The following is a 21,427-nucleotide window of genomic DNA, read 5'->3' as shown; positions in this document are numbered from 1 at the left end:
TTCTGTGTCCTCCGGCCTTTTCCAGGCAGCAGTTGATGAGTCTCTAGTGTGTGATCCTTTTCCAACGGGAATTAATGAGGGTGATTGACGACGAGGGTAGATGTGGGCGGAAGTAGCTGCGCGAGCCCCCTCCCCGTCCTTGAACAGATGGGAGTGGGCCGGGCTCCTCCTCTCGGCGTCGCGCCCCTGCTCCCCTTAGCTGTGGCGGGTGGGGCAGGGTTTGGAAGAGCCGGGAAGAGTGGGGGAGGGACTGAGCTGCTTCTCACCCTCCCACCTCGTCCACCCTCCCCCCACACCAGGCCTGACACCCGGAGCCTAGTGCGGTGGTACCCAGGCTGCGGAGTTTGGTTTGGGGGTGGTATTTTTGGTACTTGTGATTATTTCTCTCACTTTGGGGGTGCGGGTGCGACTGCCGCGACCGCGTGGCGGTCCCGCTCCACCCCCCAAGGCAATATCCCCCTCATTCTCCCAGGCCGGGCCCAGCCGAGGTAAGGCTGTCCCCCTTCTCCCTGACTCGGCAGCCCAGATGAGACGCGGGGACAGGACCTACCCTTTTCTTATGAGAGAAAAACACTCCGGACCTGAAAAGGATCTAGTCCCGGAGTCAGAAAGTGAAACCAATAACCCCACCGCTTAGACCTTCCGCCAGATCCAGGGGGTCCAGAGGGATGGGACTGAGTAACATGCGTGTGCCTGTGTGGTGGGCGTGATGTGGTGTGTGTTGCGGGTGTGGCGTGGTGGCCCGCGGGGTGAGCGCTGCGGCTGTTGGGTTATGGGAGTGTGTGTCCGTGTGAGCCCCTGCACGCACCCTCTTCGTCGGTGCTCTCTAGAGGCTCGTTCCCCCTCCAGCCACGTCCTACCAGCGGCTTCCCTCCGGGGCCGGGTGACGGAGACTGGCGGAACGCCCTAGTTTCTGTACAGGGATCTGGAAAGGTCTGGAGAAACCGGCCGAGCTGCCTTCTTTCCGGGCGCGCGAATTCGTAGCAGCCGGGTTGGCCTTGGGGTCTCCCGCCAGCTCTCCGCGCTCCCCGCGGGCATCCGGCGCGCCGTCCCGCCGTCTGTCCGCCCGACGAGCCCGGGGCTGGGACATCCGCCCAGAACTCCCGCTCTCTCCAGCAGGCCGTTTCCCGCTCCCGCGCGGGGCCGGGGCCAAAGCCAGGAGCGTGGCTCCTTCATCGCTGAGGGCAGCGCCTCTAACGCATCTTCAAAACCTCCCCATTTTTTTTTTTTTTTTTTTGTTAACCGTTTTCTTTTTTTGGGGGGGGGGAGGGAGTTATTTGGTCCAAGAGTGGTTCATGGTTTTGTTTTGTTTTTTATGAGTTTAGTGACTTCATATATGTGTGTACTTTAAACGTCTCAGTCAAACCCCAGTTGAAGACGTTTCCCGGAGCAGGTGTGAAATTTGGAAATAAAGCAAAGACGTGGGGAGAGTGGCTGAAGACCGAGCCAGCCGGAGACCCTCGTGTGGAGCCCGCCTGCCCAGCGATGCCCGGATCTCGAGGTGGCGCTGACCCCAAGGCCTCCCCCTCCCCCTTCCTGGGAGCTTCTCCCAGGTGATCTGGAAAATGAGGCGGGGACGACACTCGCAGAGACAACTCTCGGGAGCGTGGAGGTGAGCGCACCCGGAGCGCGGCGGGGCGGGCAGTGACCTTAGGAGCCAGCATGCCGCCCCGCCCGCGCCAGCGCTCATTCACTGCTCCATCACGAAGAAGAAAAGAGACAATAATTCATCCACATTTCAGGGAGAGTCAAATCCGAGTATGTGTGTGGCGGGACTCGCGAGCCTCACAGAGGGTGGGTCTTTAACCACCTCGCTCCCCGCCCAGCGGAGGGAGGATTCCTCATCCCCCCCATCCCCGCCAAACCGAATTATTCGCAAAGTTTCCCCAAACCGAGTTACTACGAAAGCCCCGACAAATCGTACTTAAATTCCACGGAGAACAGACGAAACTAAACTAAAATTTCCTTTGGGGGTCAGTGGGTGGGATGAAGGAGAAAGGGAGCTGATAATCCTGCAATGGCCGCCAAGGGCCTTGGACCGGGGTCGCGATGGAAACCACTCCCCAGGGCAGATCCACACAGGTGCTGCGTGGAGAGCCTGCACCAGGTTGCAGACCCACCCGACGCCCGGCTCCCGTCGCAAACGCCCCCCACTTTGCTCAGAAGCGCGCGGTCCGTCCGGTACCGAGTCCAGGGACTGTGCTGTGAGCCCTGCACCCACCAGGTGTTTGGGGTGTCGGGAAGGGGCACTCGTTCAGATGGAGTTCCCGTTTTCAGGGCAGAGTCCGAATTCGGGGGGACTGCAAGTGAGGCATATGTCCCACCGCCTTGGGCGCTTATTCTGAGCCAAGAATCAATACCGGATCGGGTGGGATTGCGTTTGCCGGGCGGCTGCGAAGAGCCTGCAAACCACCGTGCACCACGTGGATCTTTCACGTCCACTCACGAGCCTCGGCTCACTCCCCAGACCTCGGCGGCGCTGTGTCCCCCACTCGGGACCCCGCTGTCGGCTCCCAGTCCCTCACTTCGGTGCTGGGGTTCTCCAAGCTGGCCCCTTTCGCTAAGGGAGATGACCCGCATGAGAAAGAGCTGGGAGAGCCACCTCTGGCTTTTGTGACAAGCAGTGGGCTGAGGTATTGGTAGTTACAGGAGAGAGTTAGTTCCTATGTTTTGCCTGCCTTCCTTCCTCCCCTCCTCCAACTCCTTCATCTTGGTTTTATTACGTTTTGGGATTTTGGTTTTTGCAATTCATTCTAAAGCAAATGACAATGGCTTGGAGGTCCTAAGCGCAGCTCCCTCATTTTATTGGATAAAATAAGTCTGAGAGACTGTAAATGGCTGACCCAGGCTATCACAGCCAGCCAGCTCGCGGCTGAGCTGGGATGGGAACCCAGGCCTCAGGCCTCTCAGTCTAGCCCTCCCTTCCTTCTGATCAAACGCAGATTTACAGCCCTTCCCAGCCCCCGTGCCTATCCCTTCCACCTTTCCCCACTGTGCCTCCAGGCTCCAAAGTTGGTGAGATGTGGCACCTGTTGGAGGGGACCCCTCCCTGGGGATTCCGCATCTGAGGAGACCACGAAGTTTCCCAAAGAGGTATCGCAGCCCCACACCCTCCAGCATGTGGGAAGAGGGAGCCCTGAAGAGGGAGGTGGTGATGGAAGCAGGGATTTCCTCATCTGTAAACTGGGGATAATAACAGTACTCCACAGGTTTTTGGTGAAGACACACAAGGCTTGTATGTTGTGAGTGCTTCATAAATTCTAGAAGGCTGCAGGATGTTTCCTACTGGTGCATGGACGTGAAGATCCTGCATGAGTTCAGCAAAGCCCCCTGAGCTTAGGAGATGCTCTCACTATGGGCTGCCTGGCTTTGGAGGATGCCCAAAGTCACTGCTTTAGGGGCCTCTGGAAAAGCCGACCCTGCCCTTTCTCGCTAGGTCTAGCATGGAAAGGACTCTGTGTACATCGCCCTGGGAGGAAGAGTCCTGCAACCCAAACTTTAAGTTCCACCTCAAAAGCTCCTCTGTTGTGAAAGCTTCCCTGACAGCCCACCCCACCTCAAAGAGCATTCTTTCTTTGGTGCATGCTGAAATGCAGTCCTTGAAACCCATCACGGGGTACTGTTGTGTGGCTACCTCTCTCCAGAGGAAAATGGTGGTGGCAGGAAGGAAGATTTGGAAGGTGATATCCCTGTAAGTTCTTAGCCCCGGCTCTAAGGAGGTGGTGGTGGCACGGCTAGAGTTGGGTAACAAAGGGGGAAAGGTGACCCCACGTGGAAATAGCATTTCTCAACCATGCAAACCCTGCACACGCTGTTGGATGAGAGGGAAGTGGGTTCCAGCTATCCAGGGAGGGGGCTCCCTCACAGAGTTCCTTCTCCTGAAGCTCCAAGACTTCAGGTGAGAGAACTCAGAGCCAGGTGCCAGAGGAGTGTTTTCTTGGAAAAATTCATCTCTATACGTGCCAGCAGGGCATCTGATTTGATGCCGACTTGCTCTTCCTTCCCTCAGGACACTTGACTGCACACCCCTTCAAATCTTTCTGTCTCTCCTGGCTACCCCCACCCCCCAGTGCCTTCTCTTACTCTTCTAAGCTTCCCTCTTTCTCTGATTGTTGTCCTCTCCTACTCCCCAATTCTAAGACTGCTGCCTTCACTCTGCACCCTGATAACGAGAGCACATGTGTGTACAAACATAAATTGTCTGCACATTCAAGTGACAGAGGGTTTGTATATGAGTATGCTGGGGAATCTGTGAGGACTGACAGGTTTCTGGGCGGGGTAACTGTCTCTCCGCTAACATGGAGCAGCCTAAATGTGTGTGGACTGGTGTCTCATAAGATGCATACAAGTACATAACTGTTTATATAGTTGGGTTTTCTGTATTTTAGAGTGTGCACCGACAGTTTGGGTCTGTTGTGGGTCTGTGTAAGACAACCATAGTGCTTTTATTCAGGGGTGTTGCTATTCATCTTTGGGTGTGTAGGTGTGTACACATCACAGTCTATGCTCTGCATTTGCAGATCCATAAATGAACCTCTGTTCATGGAGGGATGCTAATGTGAACATCGTTGTAGACACCTGTGTGCTGGTAAACGCTAGTGTATCTGTTGTATTTGAATGGAGTCTCCGTGTAGTTGTGTATCTGTGGCCACAGAGACACCCACCCACCAAGATCTTAGAGGAAAGCCCTGCACACAGACTGGAAGATTCGGCCACGGAGCCCGGCTTGCCGTATTTCCTACGCCCTCCGAGGAGCCATCAAACTGGACTTGCCTCCCACTTTCGGATTTTGTCCGGCTTCGTGCGAGGCTTCAGCCTCACGCGGCGCCAGGAAAGGCGGGGCGCCGCACTGGCAGAAGCCCAGACGGCGGACCCCTCCTTCGGCCTCGGGGGCCTGCGGAGCTGCGGTGTCGCAACCAAACCCTGGCCCCTGCCGGAAGCGGAAGCGAGGACGGGGGCGGTGAGGCGCAGTCGCGGCGGTCGCGGCGTGCCAGGCCAAGGGCGCCCCGCGGGGGTGTGCGCGCCGCGCGCGTGCAGGCCGGCTGGGCGCCGGGCGGTACCGCCTCCGACCCGGCGTCTGTTTACCAACAAACTGCCAGCGCTCGGCAGCGACGCATTCCGACGCGCTGAATAAGCTGCGGGGCTGGCTGGCTGGTCTCGACTCCTCTGCAGGTCCGTGGCGGCGGGATCACAACCGCCGCGCAGATCCCCCAGAGTCGGAGAGCGCGACCGCAGGTTCCTTGCGCCCCCGCAGCCGCAGCGCCTCCGCCAAGGCATCGCGGCCCTGTCAACTTCCTTGCGTTTCTGCGGTTATGATCGGACTGCCCCAAACGCCCTGCAACCCCGGCATCCCTCTCGGAGCGGATCCCGAGATGGCTGGGCCTGGGCCGTGCGCACTGCTCTCCTCCCATCTCCTGGTTCTGAATTTCCCTACCCAGGGCTACCCTGGAGGGGCGGGCCCCGGCTGCAGTCCTCCATGAGGTCACCGCTTGTGGTAGCCAATCCGCGGCGTTTAAGTGGGCGGGGACCCCCGTCGGGTACCGGGAACCGAAGCCAAGAGCGAGCCGAGGGGGGGGCCCATGGATTTAGGGGGGGGAAGCCATGGGGGGCACCCCCCGGAACCCCTTTCCCAGGCGCGCGCTCTCCGCTGGATGAGGCGCAGAGAGACACTTTCCTCGGGATAAGTGTGGGGGAGGCTGATTGGGGGGCTCATCCGGCTCCAACGCCCGAGGCTCCGAAAAGAGAGAGTTGGCGGAGGGAGCGGACCCCGTGTGGGGCCATGGCCTAGGCCCTTCGGCCCCGGCCCCGGCCGCAATGACCTCTTTGCCCTGCCCCCTCCCTGGCCCGGACGCCTCCAAAGCCATCTTCCCGGACATCGCCCCCGTCCCATCGGTAGTGGCTGCCTACCAGCTTGGCCTGTCCCCTGCAACCGCAGCCGCCTCCGATTTGCCCTATTCTGGGCCGTATGGCCACGTCCTGCCCTATCCCTACACTGGGCCGGCGACCCCCGGAGACTCCTACCTGCCCTGCCAGCTACCCACGGCGCCGTCTCAGCCGTCTCATCAAGAGCGGGAGCCAGGTAAGTCCGGCCGCAGCGGCTCTTCCCACCTCCGGGGTCCTGCTCCAGTGAGCCCCTGAACTTCGCCCTCGCCTGGCTGGGAGCAGCTGGCAGGATTCAGACCTTACTCAGATTCCACGGGATCTGGGGTTGGGGGGAGGGCGAAGGGATGGGGCGGGAGACAGGGGGGAGGGGCGGGGGCGAGTTGATCTAGGTCTCCTTTCAAGACCGACCTGGTTTCGATTTGCAGTTGTGTGAAGGCGGGTGGCAGGGCTCCCTACCCCACCCCCTTGGAGCAGCGGGCTTGTGTACCTACTTATAACGGAAAACTGAAACAATCCAGATGTGCGTGTAGGTGCCTAGCCCCTTCCCTAGGATTCTCTCCATCATGCACTCCTTCTCTCCTCCATGTCGCCCCTCTCCACGTTCTAGTCTCAGAAATCAGTGCTCAAGCCACAGCCTGATAAGTAGAAATCAGGTCCCAGCTGGAGGGCAGTAGAAGTGGGGGTTTATTCGGGGCCCCTCCCCCTCTCCCCAGTTGGCGCCCGAATGTGCCAGACCGAGACCAAAAGCTGACCTGGTAGAATCTGGGGCTAAATCCTACTACCCATCGTTCTAAGAATGTAGCCACAGGTGGGTCAGGCAGTCTCTCATAGTAGATCTCAGCCTTCCAGCCAAAGGAACTGGCCATTCCTGTTATCTCCACCCCTTGCCTTTGGGGTAGCTCAGGCCCCAGTTACATTGCCTGGAGCAACTTTGAGCTCCTAAGAAAGTGCTCACTGGAAGGCCTCAAAGAAGCCAGGGAGCTGGCCTGTCTTCCTGTTCCTGGGCCTTGCACAGGCTGTACCCATGCAACACAGTACATCCATCCATCTGTAGTGGCTTGGGTTTAGAGCTCAGTTCCCCTGCACTCCCTGTCCCCACCTAATTACCCCCACAATTGTCCTTGGCACAGTTTCCTCTAAGGATGCACATCCACTGGGTGACTTAGCTGGAGTCAGCCAGGACCAAGATGTCTCCCTCCCTTCCCTTGTTACTCTGCTGAGACACATGAGCTCATAAACATCAGAGCCAGAAGTGACCCTAGAGATTTAGGAGCTTCTTAATGTACAGATGGGCAAACTGAGGTCCAAAGAAAGGGTGTGCATGGGTCAAGGACACAGCCTGTTTTCCAGGCTTGGCCCTTGCGAATTGGCTTTCACTGCATGAAGCCAGAAAAGAGGATTTTAGGGAACTTCCTCAAAGCCCCCAAAAGTTAACTGCCTTCTGTGCTAGAACTGGGGCTGCCTCTTTCCCGCTTCTGGGTCTGTGGTTGGAAGAGGAGCAGTTGGGGGGGGGGGTGTTTCTACAAATGATCTAGTTTCTAAAAAACGAATCCCTTGGCCTCTTCTCTTCAGTATATGCTAATGTGGTACATTTGTGTGTGCGTGTGTGTCTGTTTAGTGGGGTGGGAATGTGGGAATAAGATAACTTTGTCCTTAAGAGAATTCTTGGAATTGGGGTTGGTATTTTCAATCCTGTCTTCTACACTCTTGCCTTCCCTTTTCTTGGTTTAAGGACAAGAGAGTGGAGGGTTCCTTTTCTTTACAAAGCTTCCCCGGATCCAACGAAAACCACACATGTCCTTAGATTAGATTATAGCATTTACCTACTGAAACTGGGGGATTGGGCTCACTCTAGATTAAATGATTGGGACGTGAGAGAGGGCTTGGGGGTCTTCCTTTTGCCGCCACTCTTGTCCACCCCAGCCTCAGGGAGAGGTTTGGCTCCAAGTGAGCTGCGTGCCACCACCCTGATGAGCAGGCAGGTGCCGCTATGGTTCAAGGGAGGCCCTTGGGCTCCTGAATCAAGACCTGGGCAGATCCAGTCGTGACTTCTGCAACTGGTGTGGAGAAAGCAGCTGTCGGGAAAGGAACTGGGAAGGGCGGGGGGGTGGCGGGTGGTCTGCTGGTAGAGTTAGGGCGCGGAGGGCTTTGAGAGTTTAGCAGCTGGGGCAGGCTCCCTGCTAGCTCTGCCTCACGGTCCGAATTGTTTCACGCAGCCAGAGAGGCGGGAGTGGTCGCCGGGGCGGCGAGCAGCCGGGTCTAAGCAGGGGAGGCCCGACAGGCGCGGGCGGGAGCGGAAACCCAACGGTTTTTCTGGGAATTGGCTGAGGCGGGGGTCGAGGGGGGCGGATCTGAGAAGCCCGCAGCGCCTGAGGCCACGGGTGAGGGATGCGGGGGAGGTGAAGGCACAGGGTCACCGCGGCCGGTCGAGGGCGTGGAACCTGAAGTGTGGGGTGAGCCCGACCGGAGGAAGGGGACGGGGGTGGGGGTGGGGGACGCGGTCGGACCCCCGCTGCGTCTGGGCACCCGGGCGCAGCGCTCTGTCGGCTGAGGTCGGCCGGCAGCCCCGCGAGGAATGCAACGAACCCTAAGCCCGCGGGCATTTCGGCCGCTCCGTCCTCCCCAACACTGCTCTCTACACGAATGGTCCCGATGTCCCCGTAGAGTGGCGTAGTTGGGGCCGCCCGGATCGGAAGAGGGGAACCCCTCGCCCACCCCCATCCCGGGGCCGAGCTCTTCCCGGACCGAGATTCCTCGAGAGGCTGGGCCGGGAGGCAGGAGGTGGCCAGATCTCCCGCGGCGGCACCGCGAGCGCGATCCAGCAGCGACCCAGAGGGCCTGGGCTGCCGGCGCTGCGCGCTCTCCGAACCCCGGTCACCTTCCGTGCTAGCCGGGAACCCCTCCGTGGGTGCGGCCGGGCGGAGGAGGGGGCTGCCTTGCACCACCGGGCTTCTAGGGCCCCTGAAAGCCGACTACTCTAGCCAGCCAGCCTTGGGGGAGGGAAGAGATGGTCACTTTTCTGCAGGATGTGCCTCAGGAGAGGGAGGCCCTTACAATAGGGGAGGTGATGACAAACCCTGGGGCACTTTCCATACTCTGAAGCTGGGAGGGGTGCTCATCCTGGCGTTCAAGGCCCACTCTGCCGGGCCCCTCTGACCACCCCTCTTCCGGCAGCGGGGAGGCTGCCACGCAGACACTGTCTCGGGTCTCCGAACAATGCTTTTGAGTTCCCCCCACCCCGCCCGGAACGCCCTTCCCCCGTGCTCTCCTGGCCTCAGCCCAGCCCTCGACCCAGCCCTTCTTCCCCGCCCCGCCCCAAGCTGGCGCCACCGCATGCGGCTGAACTCTGTCATCCCGCCGCTGGGCGCCGTCCCGACCCTCGCTCCGGCCAGTGGCGCTGTCCCCCTTAGGGTCACAGGACCGTTAAGAGTGGGAGCTCCCTGAGGGCAAGAACTGCGGCTAGTCCCACGTGGCACACAGTGGACGTGTGGGGTTTGAAAGGAGGGTGGAGCGGAAGGTAGAGAAGGGCCGAGCCCCAAGCCCGAGTTTTTGCTAATCCGTGGCCGGAATGCAAACGAGATGCAGATGAGCCGTGAGACGGCGCGTCAGCCCCTCTATGCGTGCACACACCGTCTCGGGCCGCCCCCCAGACTCGGAGAAGCCGCCGCTGTCCCCGGAGCCCTCAGAGCGGCGCCCGCAGGCCTCGACCAAGAAGCTCCGGAAGCCGAGGACCATCTATTCGAGTCTGCAGCTGCAGCACCTGAACCAGCGTTTCCAGCACACGCAGTACCTGGCTCTGCCCGAGAGGGCCCAGCTGGCCGCGCAGCTTGGCCTCACCCAGACACAGGTGGGGCCAGTCCCATCCTTCCTGCATGCTAACCCTCCCCAAGTGTGTTCTCTGGGAACTCACCTGCAGGTGTGAATGACTGATGAGTCCCCAAGCCCTGTTTTCACAGTTCTAGCTGGCCCCCAGTAAATTGGGGGAATGTGTTAAAAGGTGTGTGGGGGGTGCGGGGGAGGTAGGGGGGTGATTCAGGGGGTAGAGGAGGGTACCCAGACTGGGAGAACTGGATTCTAACTCAGATGCAGGCACTCAGGGCCTTCGGGGGCTTAGGGAGGCCTGGAGCAAATGTTCCCAACTTCTGCTCTTCTCCCAGGACGGCTCCTTCCCGCTGGGTCCCTTTCCCTTGGTCACTCCCTTCCACAGGCACACTCCTCCTGACCTTCCATTCTTTCCCCTTTTCTCCCCATAGGTAAAGATCTGGTTTCAGAACAAACGTTCCAAGTACAAGAAGCTCCTGAAGCAGAACTCTGGGGGACAGGAAGGGGACTTCCCTGGGAGGTCCCCCTCCCTGTCTCCCTGTTCCCCACCCCTTCCATCCCTCTGGGATCTACCCAAGGCAGGGGCCCTGCCCACCAGTGGCTATGGCAACAACTTCGGAGCCTGGTATCAGCATCACTCCCCTGATGTCCTGGCTCCACCTCAGATGATGTGAATCTGGGGAAGAGCAGGTCAGGCTCCCAGCCCTCCTATAGCGCCCAGGCAGGACCCAGCCCACCTGCACCCCTTCTGGGCCAGGAGGAAGCCAGATCCAGATGGGTTTTCTCAGGAGGATGAGGAGCTAGAGGAGAAAACGGATGGGGTGGAGTCCTTTCCTCCTTGCCTCATAACCCAAACAGCCTTGGCCATTGCCCCCCACCACCACCAAGGACTGGACACCTTCCCTCCAGCTGGTCAGAGGCTCTGGAGAGAGACTCACTGGCTGGAGTTCAGACTTCCCAGGACCCCCAGTCTTGCCACTCCTTGAAAGGACTGCAGTCCCACCACAGCCTGGGGTTCAACCAGCAACAAACACTGAGTGTTTTTTCTCTTTGTGTGCCTTGGGCCCTGCCCAACCCACTGGTGAGTAAAAGCAGAAGTGAAGTGGACATCCAGAGTCTTCAAGTTGACCACCATCGAGACCCACCCACTGATTTTTCCTGATTTTTACCCCCATAACTGATACACCTACTCACCATCCTATGAGGTAGATGGGATGGAGTAGTTTTGTGCACCTATGGGTAATTTTTACTCTCTTCCTAAAAAAGCCCCTCTTTTCCCCATGTCTACCCACTATGAGTAGATAATGGATCCAATTACCCATCTAGTTCAATGAGTATTTATTAAGAGTCTGATTCCTATCCCTAATACCTAAACAAATCCACATGCACACACTCTCTGGAACCCAGCAGGGTAACACTTTGGGGAGAATGGGGACAAGTGTAGGTAGAGATGCCCCCAAATAGGTGGGGTGAGCCCAGCAGTTTAGCTCCTCACAGCTGTCTCTGTCGAATAGAAATGCTCATATTTATAACCAATCTGACTGGCAGCCCCCCAAGCTCTTACCATCCCCCATATCATGAGCATCCAGAGATTAAAGTTGGTACAGAAACCTGGGCCTTGGCTGTGAGGTATGTTCATGTCATGACTTCTGGAGCCGAGGGGGTGATTGCTCAGCTTTCTCTTCTCTCCCACCTGACTCTTCCAGCACTGAACGAGAGGCACTGCATCCTCCTCTACCACTAACTGGCTATCGGGTTCTAGCTCTGGAATGTTCTAGTAATATCCATATTTTCAGACACTCCAGTGTGAAACCAGAAGATGCTAATACAGGGAATGATCAAAGTCTGAGTGATCCTCACAGCAAACTCTCTCCTGGCCCAGTTCTGGAGGGAGCCAGGCACTTCACAGCCCCCTTTGCCCACCTTCAGCCCAGGGAGAGCCCCTGCTCACCTTGGGAGAGGCCACACCTACTGCCCCAGTCCAGTCCTCCCCTGGGAGAAGTGAGCTCCTTGGGGTGGAAAGGCCTCAACTCACCTAGTGGAAGGGGGAGCGGGAGGGAGAGGAGAAGGAAAACCCCAGAAGGAACTGGACTTCTCCATCCAACGAACATTTGTAGAGCCCCTGCTCTGTGTTAGATCCTGGGGATATCAAGGTGACCTAGGCAGACCCTGTGGGCTAACAGAGTCCAGACAATGACCAGCCACTTGTGTGGTAAGTGCCAGGCTAAGGGAAGTACAGAGGGCAGTGAGGGCATAGTCAACACACACACACACACCCATGCACGCGTGCGCGCACCTGGCACTCAAGCAGCAGGGGGATTGAGGACAGGGGCTGCAAATAATTCAGGGAATCCAGCCCAGCCTGGCCTGAGGCCTTGGGGGAGGGGCCTCCAGTTCCAGACTAGAAGCTCCCAAGTCAAGCTTCCCTCTTACTACCTAAACCTGTTCCCAAGCAAACTGGAAAGCCCACCCAGGCACTTCGCGCCAACCCAGGCTGGCCACAGAGAAGCCCAAATTGGAGTCTTACGTAGGGGAGAGGGGTTATGAGAGTCAGTGGGAGCCCCCCACCTCAAAAGACCTGCAATCAGCCCCTCCTAGGCCCTGTTATGTGTCAGCGGCCACCCCCATTCCCCAAAATATACATGGAGGGGTCTCCTGGGGGTGGCAAATGGCACAGGGTGGGTCAAAGCCAAGCTCTAGGAGCAGTGAGGAATGAGGATGCCAGGAGGAGAAACGCCTTCCTCTTCCTCCCCACCGATGCCTTCTCCTGCCCCTCGCCACCCACCCCATCTCCACCGGCTCTCTCGGTAGCCCCAGCCCCAGATTCCTCCTCTGGGTCTTCCCTGAGGCCACAGGACCTCAAGGTGGCTGTTCCCTCCCACAGCAGGTTGCACGCTCTTCTTTCCACAGACCTGAGATAAGATCTACTGCTCCATCTCGGAAAGCCTCCAAAGGCGAGATTAATTGGACAGCCCAACAAGAGTCACATCGTTAAAACAACAGCCCAGATTGTAAACTTAAGTAGCAGAAGGAGTATAATTACTCTTCCAGCCAGCGGCCAGCTGAGCTGACAGTGCCCCCTCTTCCCTACACCCATCCATCCTCCCTTTCCAGTGGAAACAGGAATCCTTGTCCACTTGGGAGCTGGTCCAGTTTCCCTGGGCTCCTGACTGCTGATGGGAATGAACTCCAGTGGAAGAGGTACCCCATTCCCTTCCCACAAACCGCTGGAGCTGCAGAAAGGGAGGCTGTGGTTTCTTCCTGTGAGGACACCTCTCTGGGAAAATTGGGTCAATAAGGCAGGGGGGACACTACTGAATGGTTTAGAACTGGGGTTTTGGCCTCCAAAGAGTCCTGCTCTGCTGTGTGACTTTTGGAAAGTTGCTTAACCTCTCTCTCAGCCTCCTTTTTCTCCCCCCTACGATGGGAACACTAATAGGACCTGCTTCCCAGTGCGGTCGTGATGATGAAATGAGATGGTGCTTGTAACATACTTGACATGGTACCTGGAACATAGTAAGCACGTAATAAATGGCGTTTATAGCTGCTGTATGATTATCGAAGAGGAGAGGTCACAGCGATGCTGAATTCTTACTGCCACGGCCATCCATTCACCTCCTGCCTCCAGCCCACCTGCCTCCTCAGGGCAAGGAGGAGAAAAGGGGCTGGAGACTAGAGAACTCCACACATCCTGGGTCATCACCTTTGAGAGAAGGACACAGGCAAGGTCCTAAATGCAAAAGCGCCGGGATCTAGAAGCAGCTGAGCCTGGAGCCCACTCTCTCACCTGCACGGGTCTTAGCCACAGGAAAGCTGACTTGGAGCTGTCCTTCCCTCTCCCCACGTGCTATTTTAAGACATGTCCCCCATCTCTCCCCCAACAAAATGAGATTCAATTAATTCAATTAAAGCAATTTTGGGAGCAGCTCCTGAAGGCTTTCAATGCGAGATAATTACAAGTAATTTGCCGCTGCGAAGAGGAAAAGGGCACACTGGGTCTGGGGGGAAGGAGTTAGCCCCCTCCCCACCAAGCACACACAGATCTAGAGGGATTCCACACTGCCATCTGAACTGCCCTCCCATTGGCCAAATTACTTGCAGGTGGGAAGAGGGAGCTTGCGGTGGTGGGAGGGGGCTGGGAAGACCGAGTGGCAGACCGCCCCTCCCCCACCCCACATCTGCCCTGCAAGGTGGGGTGCGGAGCTGGCTGTTCCCCCGACAAAATGTCTGCATAGCCCTAGCAGCTGATTACTCAGCTCCAAACCTCACTTGAGTTTGGATGCCTGAACTTGCCTCTGGGACTGTATCCAGAGTCAATGGAATGTTATCCGAGTAGCTGAGGCCTGTGTAGATGAGGCCTTAGAGATCAAGGACTTCCCCAGAACTTATAAAGGATGTGGGCAGAGCAGGGAAAGGCCAGAGAAGACATACACTGACTTCTTGCTTCCAAGGAGGTGATGATACACCCACTCTCTCTCCTCCCCTGATCTGATAATCAGCTTTCTAGTTCTGCCTGGCATCTAACCTCAACTCTTGCATTGTAGTGGTGGCAAATCTCCTCCCAGCTTTCTGTCCTTGGGACCACTGAAGCCTCTTCCTTCAGAGAAGCATCTTGCAGGTGTTTCCCACCCCTAATTCACCTGGGATAACTCTTTCCTTGCCAGGGCTCATTTGGCCTGGGAGGAGGTGGAGGTGGGTGTGGTGCCTAGAGGGGACTGGGGTGGAAGGTAGGAGGCTGGGACCAGTGTGTGGGGATGGGCTTCAGGCCTCTGCAAAAACTCCTCTGAACCCTGTTCCCAAAGTACCTGGTTTTCAAGGGTCGAGTGTCCCCCTTCACCTGGGAGCCCCTGTTCCAAGAGATGAGTAATGTTTTAACAATAAGGGTGGAAAAGAAAAATTCACTGACCCTGAAGTATTTCTCTTTCATATCTTCCCTTCTCTCCCATCTGTCTCCTGGCTTCTCCCATCTGTCTCCTGGCTTCTCCCATGCCAAGGAGGAGTGAAGAGGAGGGGCCCTTCAGCTCTAGTCTCCCCTCTCCAGCCCTTTCTCCCACCCCTTCTCTGAGTAGCATTGCTGTTGGACCTGGGACAGCCAGGGAGAAATCCTATCAGCGAGCCCCTGGGCGACTACTGTCTCTCCCCTTCCAAGATGAAAAAAGTAGAGAGAAAAGTGGCTGCCTCCTCATGCCTCCCCTTCCCCCTTTCCTGGCCAGCCCGGATTGGTTAAAAGGGGGGAATTAAAGTTTCTTTTACCCCAAACCTCAAAGTACAAAGGCCCCAGACAAATGCACAGAGACAGGCAGATGCAAGGACCCAGGCACAGGGACATCATAAGGGCACACACATGGCCATAGAACAAAGTGCATGCACACACACAACAGCATACATGGAGTGGGCAGAGCTGCATGCGAGACACACGTGAGTATGTGTACAGGAAGTCTTCCATGGTTGGACATGGACATATACAGAGAAGTACACTCCCAGGCTATGTATTCACAGAGTGAAGCACAACACAGAGGGATGAACCAAGAAGGAAATGCCCAGGGACTTAAACACATGCGAAAATCGACTGAAACATCCCCAGAAATGCACAGACTAGCTTCCCTATGTGTGAGCTTCTCCCGCTCCCTTCTCATTCCCACCCCCTTTTCCTGGCTGTCCATCTCCTATTTTCTGAGAATATTTCCCTGGTAAGCAGTTGGGGAGAGAGACTGAATGGCCAAGAACCTGATAATTTGATTATAACTTTATTTTCTTTGTTCCCTGAAGCCTTGCCTGCTTCCTTTCCTGAGCTCCAGCAAGAGCTCCCGTCCCAGCCCTTCCTGGCACATCCTGTGGCTCCCAGATGTAGCCATAGATTCCAGCCCTGGCACAGAAACCCAAAGGCTGTCCTCTCGGAGGGCTCCACTGAACCCTCTGCGCCCCTGCCCTGACAGCAACTCAAGGAGGAGGGATCTCAGGGGTCACAGGGTGGTGAGGGAAGCACTGCTTTGGTTACTACTTACTGTGTAACCTTGGGCAAGTTACACACCCCCTCTGAAGCTTAGATAATTTCTCTTCCTAAATCCTGTGTGTGTGTGTGTGTGTGTGTGTGTGTGTGTGTGTGTGTGTAAGGGGTTGATGTGTATCCACCACCACTTTCCACTCCAGTCTGGGGCATTGTAAAGCACAGCCTGTCTCTCCCATCAGACTGGAGGCTCCCGGGGTACAGGGCTTTGCTTCTCCCCCCAGAATGGATGCCTTCTGCAGCTCTTTTCAGTCCCCATAGTTTGATGTCTCTAAGGTACTCAGCCCCAGTGGCATCCTGGGGGACGTGTCTGCCAGCCCAGGAAGGGAAAGGAGTTGGCTTCAAGCTTCCTCCAAACACCAAGGTTTCTGATTCAACTCTGCGCAGTGCCAGGCCTTCAGTCTCTCTGGCCCCAAAATGGAGAGATTACTTCATTTGCAGGGGAGGGTTCTACTGTCTGTGGAATATATGTGGAATATATTCCTCTGAGCTTCATCTGAACCATGCCCTTTCAGAGTTCAGTTGAATTTTGGGTCAGATCCTTTGGCCAGCCTGAGGACTTCCACTCTGGCTTGTAGCCCCCATTCTCTCCCCCTCCCCACTTCAAGCTAATGAATAACATACAGGCCAAATCATGAGGCCAGGAGCATGGCATCTAGATTATCCCACTCCAGTCATGAGGCTCCCTGGAGGGCATCATTCCTTCCCCTCTCTGCTCAGGAATCCCCTTGGCCCAGAAGCCTATCCCCGCGATCATCTTTTCTGTCCTGTTTTGCCTGACCCATCAGGACTTGTGCTTCTTCCTCAGACTGGAGGTTGCCAGAGAGCAGGGCATTGGCCTCCCCTCTCCGACTGGGGGGCTCTCCCCTCAGTGGTTCCTTTCTCTGCCTGACCACCCCTTCCCCAAGCCTGGTGCTCCCACTCTCTTTGGGGTGGAGGGCCTCAGTGCGAGGGGCTGGGCAGAGGACTAAGTGTGAATGGGGGCATGGGATCCTTGCCCAGGTCCCACCCCTCCCACTTCCCACCATGCCTGCCACAGAACCACCAGACCACTCCTCTCAGGCTGGCCCCAGGAGCTGCCTTTTCTGCCCCTGCAAGCTGGGGCCTGCTGCAAACTCCTCCTCCCAGCCCTGGAGCCACCGGGAATTCTTTGCTCCAACAGATCCTGGGGGAAGCCAGACTGTGGGAGGCTGCTGACATGCCTCTGCTGGGCTCCTGTCACATTCCCCAAGCCCAGGGGGATCAGCTGGATCCACCAATGCAGGCTTCTTCCACCCCTGGTGACGTCCTCAGGTCCTCCTACCTCCTTCTCCAAAGCCTGAATCTGCCCTGGGACCATCCCTGGCTTCAACTCCCTCCCACTCCCAGCCCCTTGGCAGCCCCATCCAAACAATAAGAATTATTCCCCCAGCCCCTTGGAAAGTAAAATGTGTCTCCTCATCCAGAGAAACTTCATGGAGTCTCTGGAATGCAGACACACAGCTGAGAGGCCTTGGGCAAGTCACTTTACCTTTCCGGATCTTTATTTCCTCACTGTGCAGTGGGGATAATGATCAGAATGATATCTCAGAAGGTCATGGAGGGGCTTCCCTGGTGGCACAGTGGTTAAGAATCTGCCTGCCAATGCAAGGGACACAGGTTCGAGCCCTGGTCCGGGAAGATCCCACATGCCGCAGAGCAACTAAGCCCGTGCGCCACTACTACTGAAGCCCACGCGCCTAGAGCCCGTGCTCCGCAACACAGACAAGACACTGCAATGAGAAGCCAGCACACTGCAATGAAGATAGCCCCCGCTCACGGCAACTAGCGAAAGCCCGCGTGCAGCGATGAAGACCCAACGCAGACAAAAATAAATAAATTCATTAAAAAAAAAAAAAAAAGGAAGAAGGTCATGGAGACAGGGAGAGTGCACTCTTGGTGCATTGTGAAATACACCAGGTATGCCAGGGGATTCACCAGTTATGCCAGGGGATACACCAGGTATGCCAGGGGATATGGTGACCTATTCCTTTGCCCCAGTTCCCCCATCCGCCTAAATCCTCCTCCGTCCCACCAACTTACCACATAAGGGTGAAGAGTATAGTCATCTCCAGGAACACGCACACAAGAAAAAATGAAAGCCAGAAGCCTTAGTTCAAGTCCAACTCTATGACCATGGGCAAGTTCCTTTCCCCCCCCCCCTTTTTCTTTGTTTTAATTGAGGTAACATTGGTTTATAACATTATATAAGTTGGGGACGCTTCCTAACCTCTCTGTACCTCACCTTCCTCATGTGGGAAATGAAGATAATAATTAATAGCATGTGCTTCTTAGGGTGGTGAGAACTAAATGAGTTAAAACAACAAAAGGCACTATAACACAGTCAGGATTCAGCAAGGATTAGTTGTTAGTATTATCTCTGACTGCCAAGCAAGAAAAACCTTCTCTGTCCCTGAGATGTCTTGTCCAGATTTCCCTGTTCCTCTGTTGGTCTCCACCTGTGAGCAGAACCCTAGTCTGACGGTCTTCCCCAAACACCCCACAGCGGAGAGGGGTGGGCTGGACAGAAGCTGCTTTGTGAAGAGGGGAGGAAGTTGTGCAGGACACTGGCTAAAGGGTGAGGACTTCTGACTGTGCTTCCAGGACAGCCCTCTGAGCAGCCCAGGTGAGAAGGTGCCTGAAGAGGTGAGATCATCCCGTCCCTGCCTGGATCAGAGTTAATGCACAGGCAAATGAAGTTCCTGTCTTCTTCATTCATGAAAGATTACCTCTACTATAACCCCAGAATCCCTCCTGCTAGACAAAAAAAAAAAAAAAAAATCAGAGAAAAAACAAAGGATTTCTTTTTACTGATATTTGATTGTATACCTAGAAAACTCAAGACATCTTAGGGGGGAAAAATCTTCCAGAAGTAAGAAAATTTTGGTACAGTGGCTGGATACAAGATAGACATAGGACGCTGTTCACTAGTCTTACGATAAATGAGGGAAAATATTCCTGTTACAATGGAAACACAAATGAACGAACCACTGCAAGTATATAGATGTGGAGAAGCAGCTCTTTAGCTGATTAGTAACTGAGAGATACAGGCGTACCTCGGAGATATTGTGGGTTCAGCTCTAGTCCGCCACAATAAAAATGAATATTGCAATAAAGCGAGTCCCACAAATTTTTTGGTTTCCCTGTGCATAGAAAAGTTAGGTTTACACTGCACTATAGTTGCTCACGCTATACTGTAGTCTATTAAATGTGCAATAGCATTATGTCTAAAAAAAAATGTACCTTAATTTAAAAATAATGCTTTTGGAAAAATGGTGCTGATAAACTTGCTCAACTCGGGGTTGCCACAAACTTCAATTTGTTAAAAAAAAAAATTGCAATATCTGTGAAGTGCAATAAAACGAAGCACAACAAAACAAGGTGTGCCTGTATTAAACCCTGCCCTCTTCCCTTCTGCTGGTGCTAAGGCCCAGCACATGGGTCTGTCCTGGGTGGCTGTCCTTCCATTACATCTGAAGCATGTGGCAGACTTAGGTTGGAATCAAGAAAGGACTTTCCCAGTAGAGGGAGGAATTCTATATGAGACTTCCCCTCATTAGGAGGAAGGGTCAACTTTGGGCCCATTGAGGGCACCTAGAACTCCCAAGGTCAACTGAGGAGACTCTTAACTGCATACAAGCTGGTTTCATCTAGAACTGACAGTATAGTTTACTGAGCTCCATCACTGGGCCAAGCTTTGTGTTAAGCCCTTTAAATGTGTTATTTAATTTCCTCAGAAATCCTGAAAGATACATATGATTAGCTCCATTTTATAGATGAGGAAAGTGAGCCTCAGAGAGGGCAAATGACTTACCTGAGGATACACAGTGAATAAGCGTCAAAGTCAGGGTTAGAGCTCAGAAGTATCCATACGTGTGCCTGGGTGTTTGCACATGTGTGTCCTACTTTATGACACCCTGGTGTCTCTAAGGGCACAGGGCAGATCTGGGAACAGGAGGGAAAGCTGAGCCTGGCCCCCTCTCTGCTTTCTCTCCATTTCAGTCTTAGAGGCCATGGGGTGGTGAGAGGCCCACAGGCCAGGGATTCAGAAGGCTAGACTGGAGGACTTTAGGGGAAACTATTAACCTCTTGAACCGCAGTTATCTCACCTGGGATGTGGGATAATAATGGCACTGCCCTTGCCAGGCAGTTGAGACGGTGCCTGTGAAAGCACCTGGCACAGGGCTTGGTGCACAGTAGGTGCTCCATTAGCATCTTCACTGCTCAGATCTTGGGAGGATCTGAGTCTGCACTTGGGAGACTTCCCTTCCTTACCAGCCAGCCTCGTGCTTCCTCTGGCCTCCTGCTTTCCTCAGCTTTCCCCCCTACCCTCCCTTAGCTGAGGGCATGTCACCCCCCCTCCCCCACTGGTGATTCCTGAGCTCAGGGCAGGCCTGACTGGCCCCAGGGGTGGGCATGGGACAATGCCACACGCGTTGCATGATGTGGCCAGACGCCCTCAGTGCGCAGGGAAGGGCACGCTGCTGCTGCTGCTTCTGCCACTGCCAATTGCCAGGTGCGAGATGAACGGCCCAGAGTCGGGGGATACCCCCTCCCCCGCCCCACCTAATCCTCCAAGGTGTGGAGTCTCTGGTCATTGCCTACTCAGCAGACATTGCCAGTCCTGCTCCCATTTGCGCCAGGAGACAACCCAGGAATTTGGGCCTTGAGGCCCCGCCCCCTCTCAGTCCCCTCCCCAGCTTTGCCTCCTACCAGGGTGTCTATCCCAGCTGCCCTGGGTCCCTAAGTCACTCATTCTCTCAGACAGCCCACCTCGGGGCTCAACAGGCCAATTCCACACTCTCTCCTCTGCCAGGAGGTCTCCTAAATTCACTGCCCCTCCTTTGCTGTGTGACCTTGGGCAAGTAACACAGTCACTCTGGGGCCACTTCCCGAAGAGATGATGCCTAGTGAGGGTGCAGTCACTGTTAGTTCCTGCAGTTGCTCAGAAGCAGCGATTGGTGATTGGGTGCTGGGTGCTCCTCGCATTGTCTTGGTTAACCCCCAACAGCCGAGAGAGGGGGGCAGTTATCACTCCCCCCTCAGCCCCACACTCCCTCATCTGATGGGAGTGGGAGGGATTGTGTGAGGGGGTCCCAAGAGCTCTTTTCACTGACTCATCTGGGCAGTTGATGTCCACTGAGCATCCTGCCCTCCAGTCAGCGCTACGCGCATGGGGTGGACACACCAAAGCCCCCGCCCTCATGCTTGATGTCCCAGTTCAAACCCTGCCCAGCTCTGCTCCCCCGGGACCTTGGTATAAAAGATTTCCCCAGGCCCCTTGCTTTGCAGCCCAGCAACCCTCCCCAGGGTGAACAAAAATACTCCACGTGGTCCATGCCCAGTGCTATAAGCGGGAGGCGAGACAGTAAAGGTGAGGCACAGGCTCTGCCTCCACAGAGCTAGGACTGGGGGCCTGGAAAGAATCACTCAGCTAGCAGTGACCAGCATGGCTGAGTGACAAAGGAGAAAGACAGGGGCTGGAGGTCCAAGAAGGTTACCCTGAGGAACTGACTTCTGGCGGAGGGGGACTGGGCCCCTGAAAAGAGCTGGAGGCTGGCCTTCCTGACTCCCTGGCTCCAGCCTTCTCTGCCATCCCCCCAACCTGCTCCCTCTGGCCCAAGCCCCACCAGGGCCCCCCTAAACACTGTCCTCCCGCCCCCCCCCCCTTCCCTGGGGCCAAGGAAACTCATCTCC

At 55.8% G+C, this 21,427-nt stretch overlaps 1 protein-coding gene across 1 annotated transcript; it reads left to right on the top strand.

Moving 5' to 3' along the window:
- The first annotated feature begins 5,037 nt into the window (after nt 1–5,037).
- On the top strand, nt 5,038–11,315 carry DLX4 (distal-less homeobox 4). The gene is made up of 3 exons (XM_068530609.1): nt 5,038–6,079; nt 9,534–9,730; nt 10,137–11,315. The coding sequence occupies exons 1-3, from the start codon at nt 5,815–5,817 to the stop codon at nt 10,377–10,379; spliced, it is 705 nt and encodes a 234-aa protein (XP_068386710.1). The 5' UTR covers nt 5,038–5,814; the 3' UTR covers nt 10,380–11,315.
- The last annotated feature ends 10,112 nt before the right edge of the window (nt 11,316–21,427 follow it).

This window comes from Eschrichtius robustus, chromosome 20 (assembly GCF_028021215.1).
Source record: "Eschrichtius robustus isolate mEscRob2 chromosome 20, mEscRob2.pri, whole genome shotgun sequence".
In the NCBI taxonomy this organism is placed as follows: domain Eukaryota; kingdom Metazoa; phylum Chordata; class Mammalia; order Artiodactyla; family Eschrichtiidae; genus Eschrichtius; species Eschrichtius robustus.
Note: the sequence above shows the minus strand (reverse complement) of the source record. Positions and strands in the feature narration are given on the sequence as shown.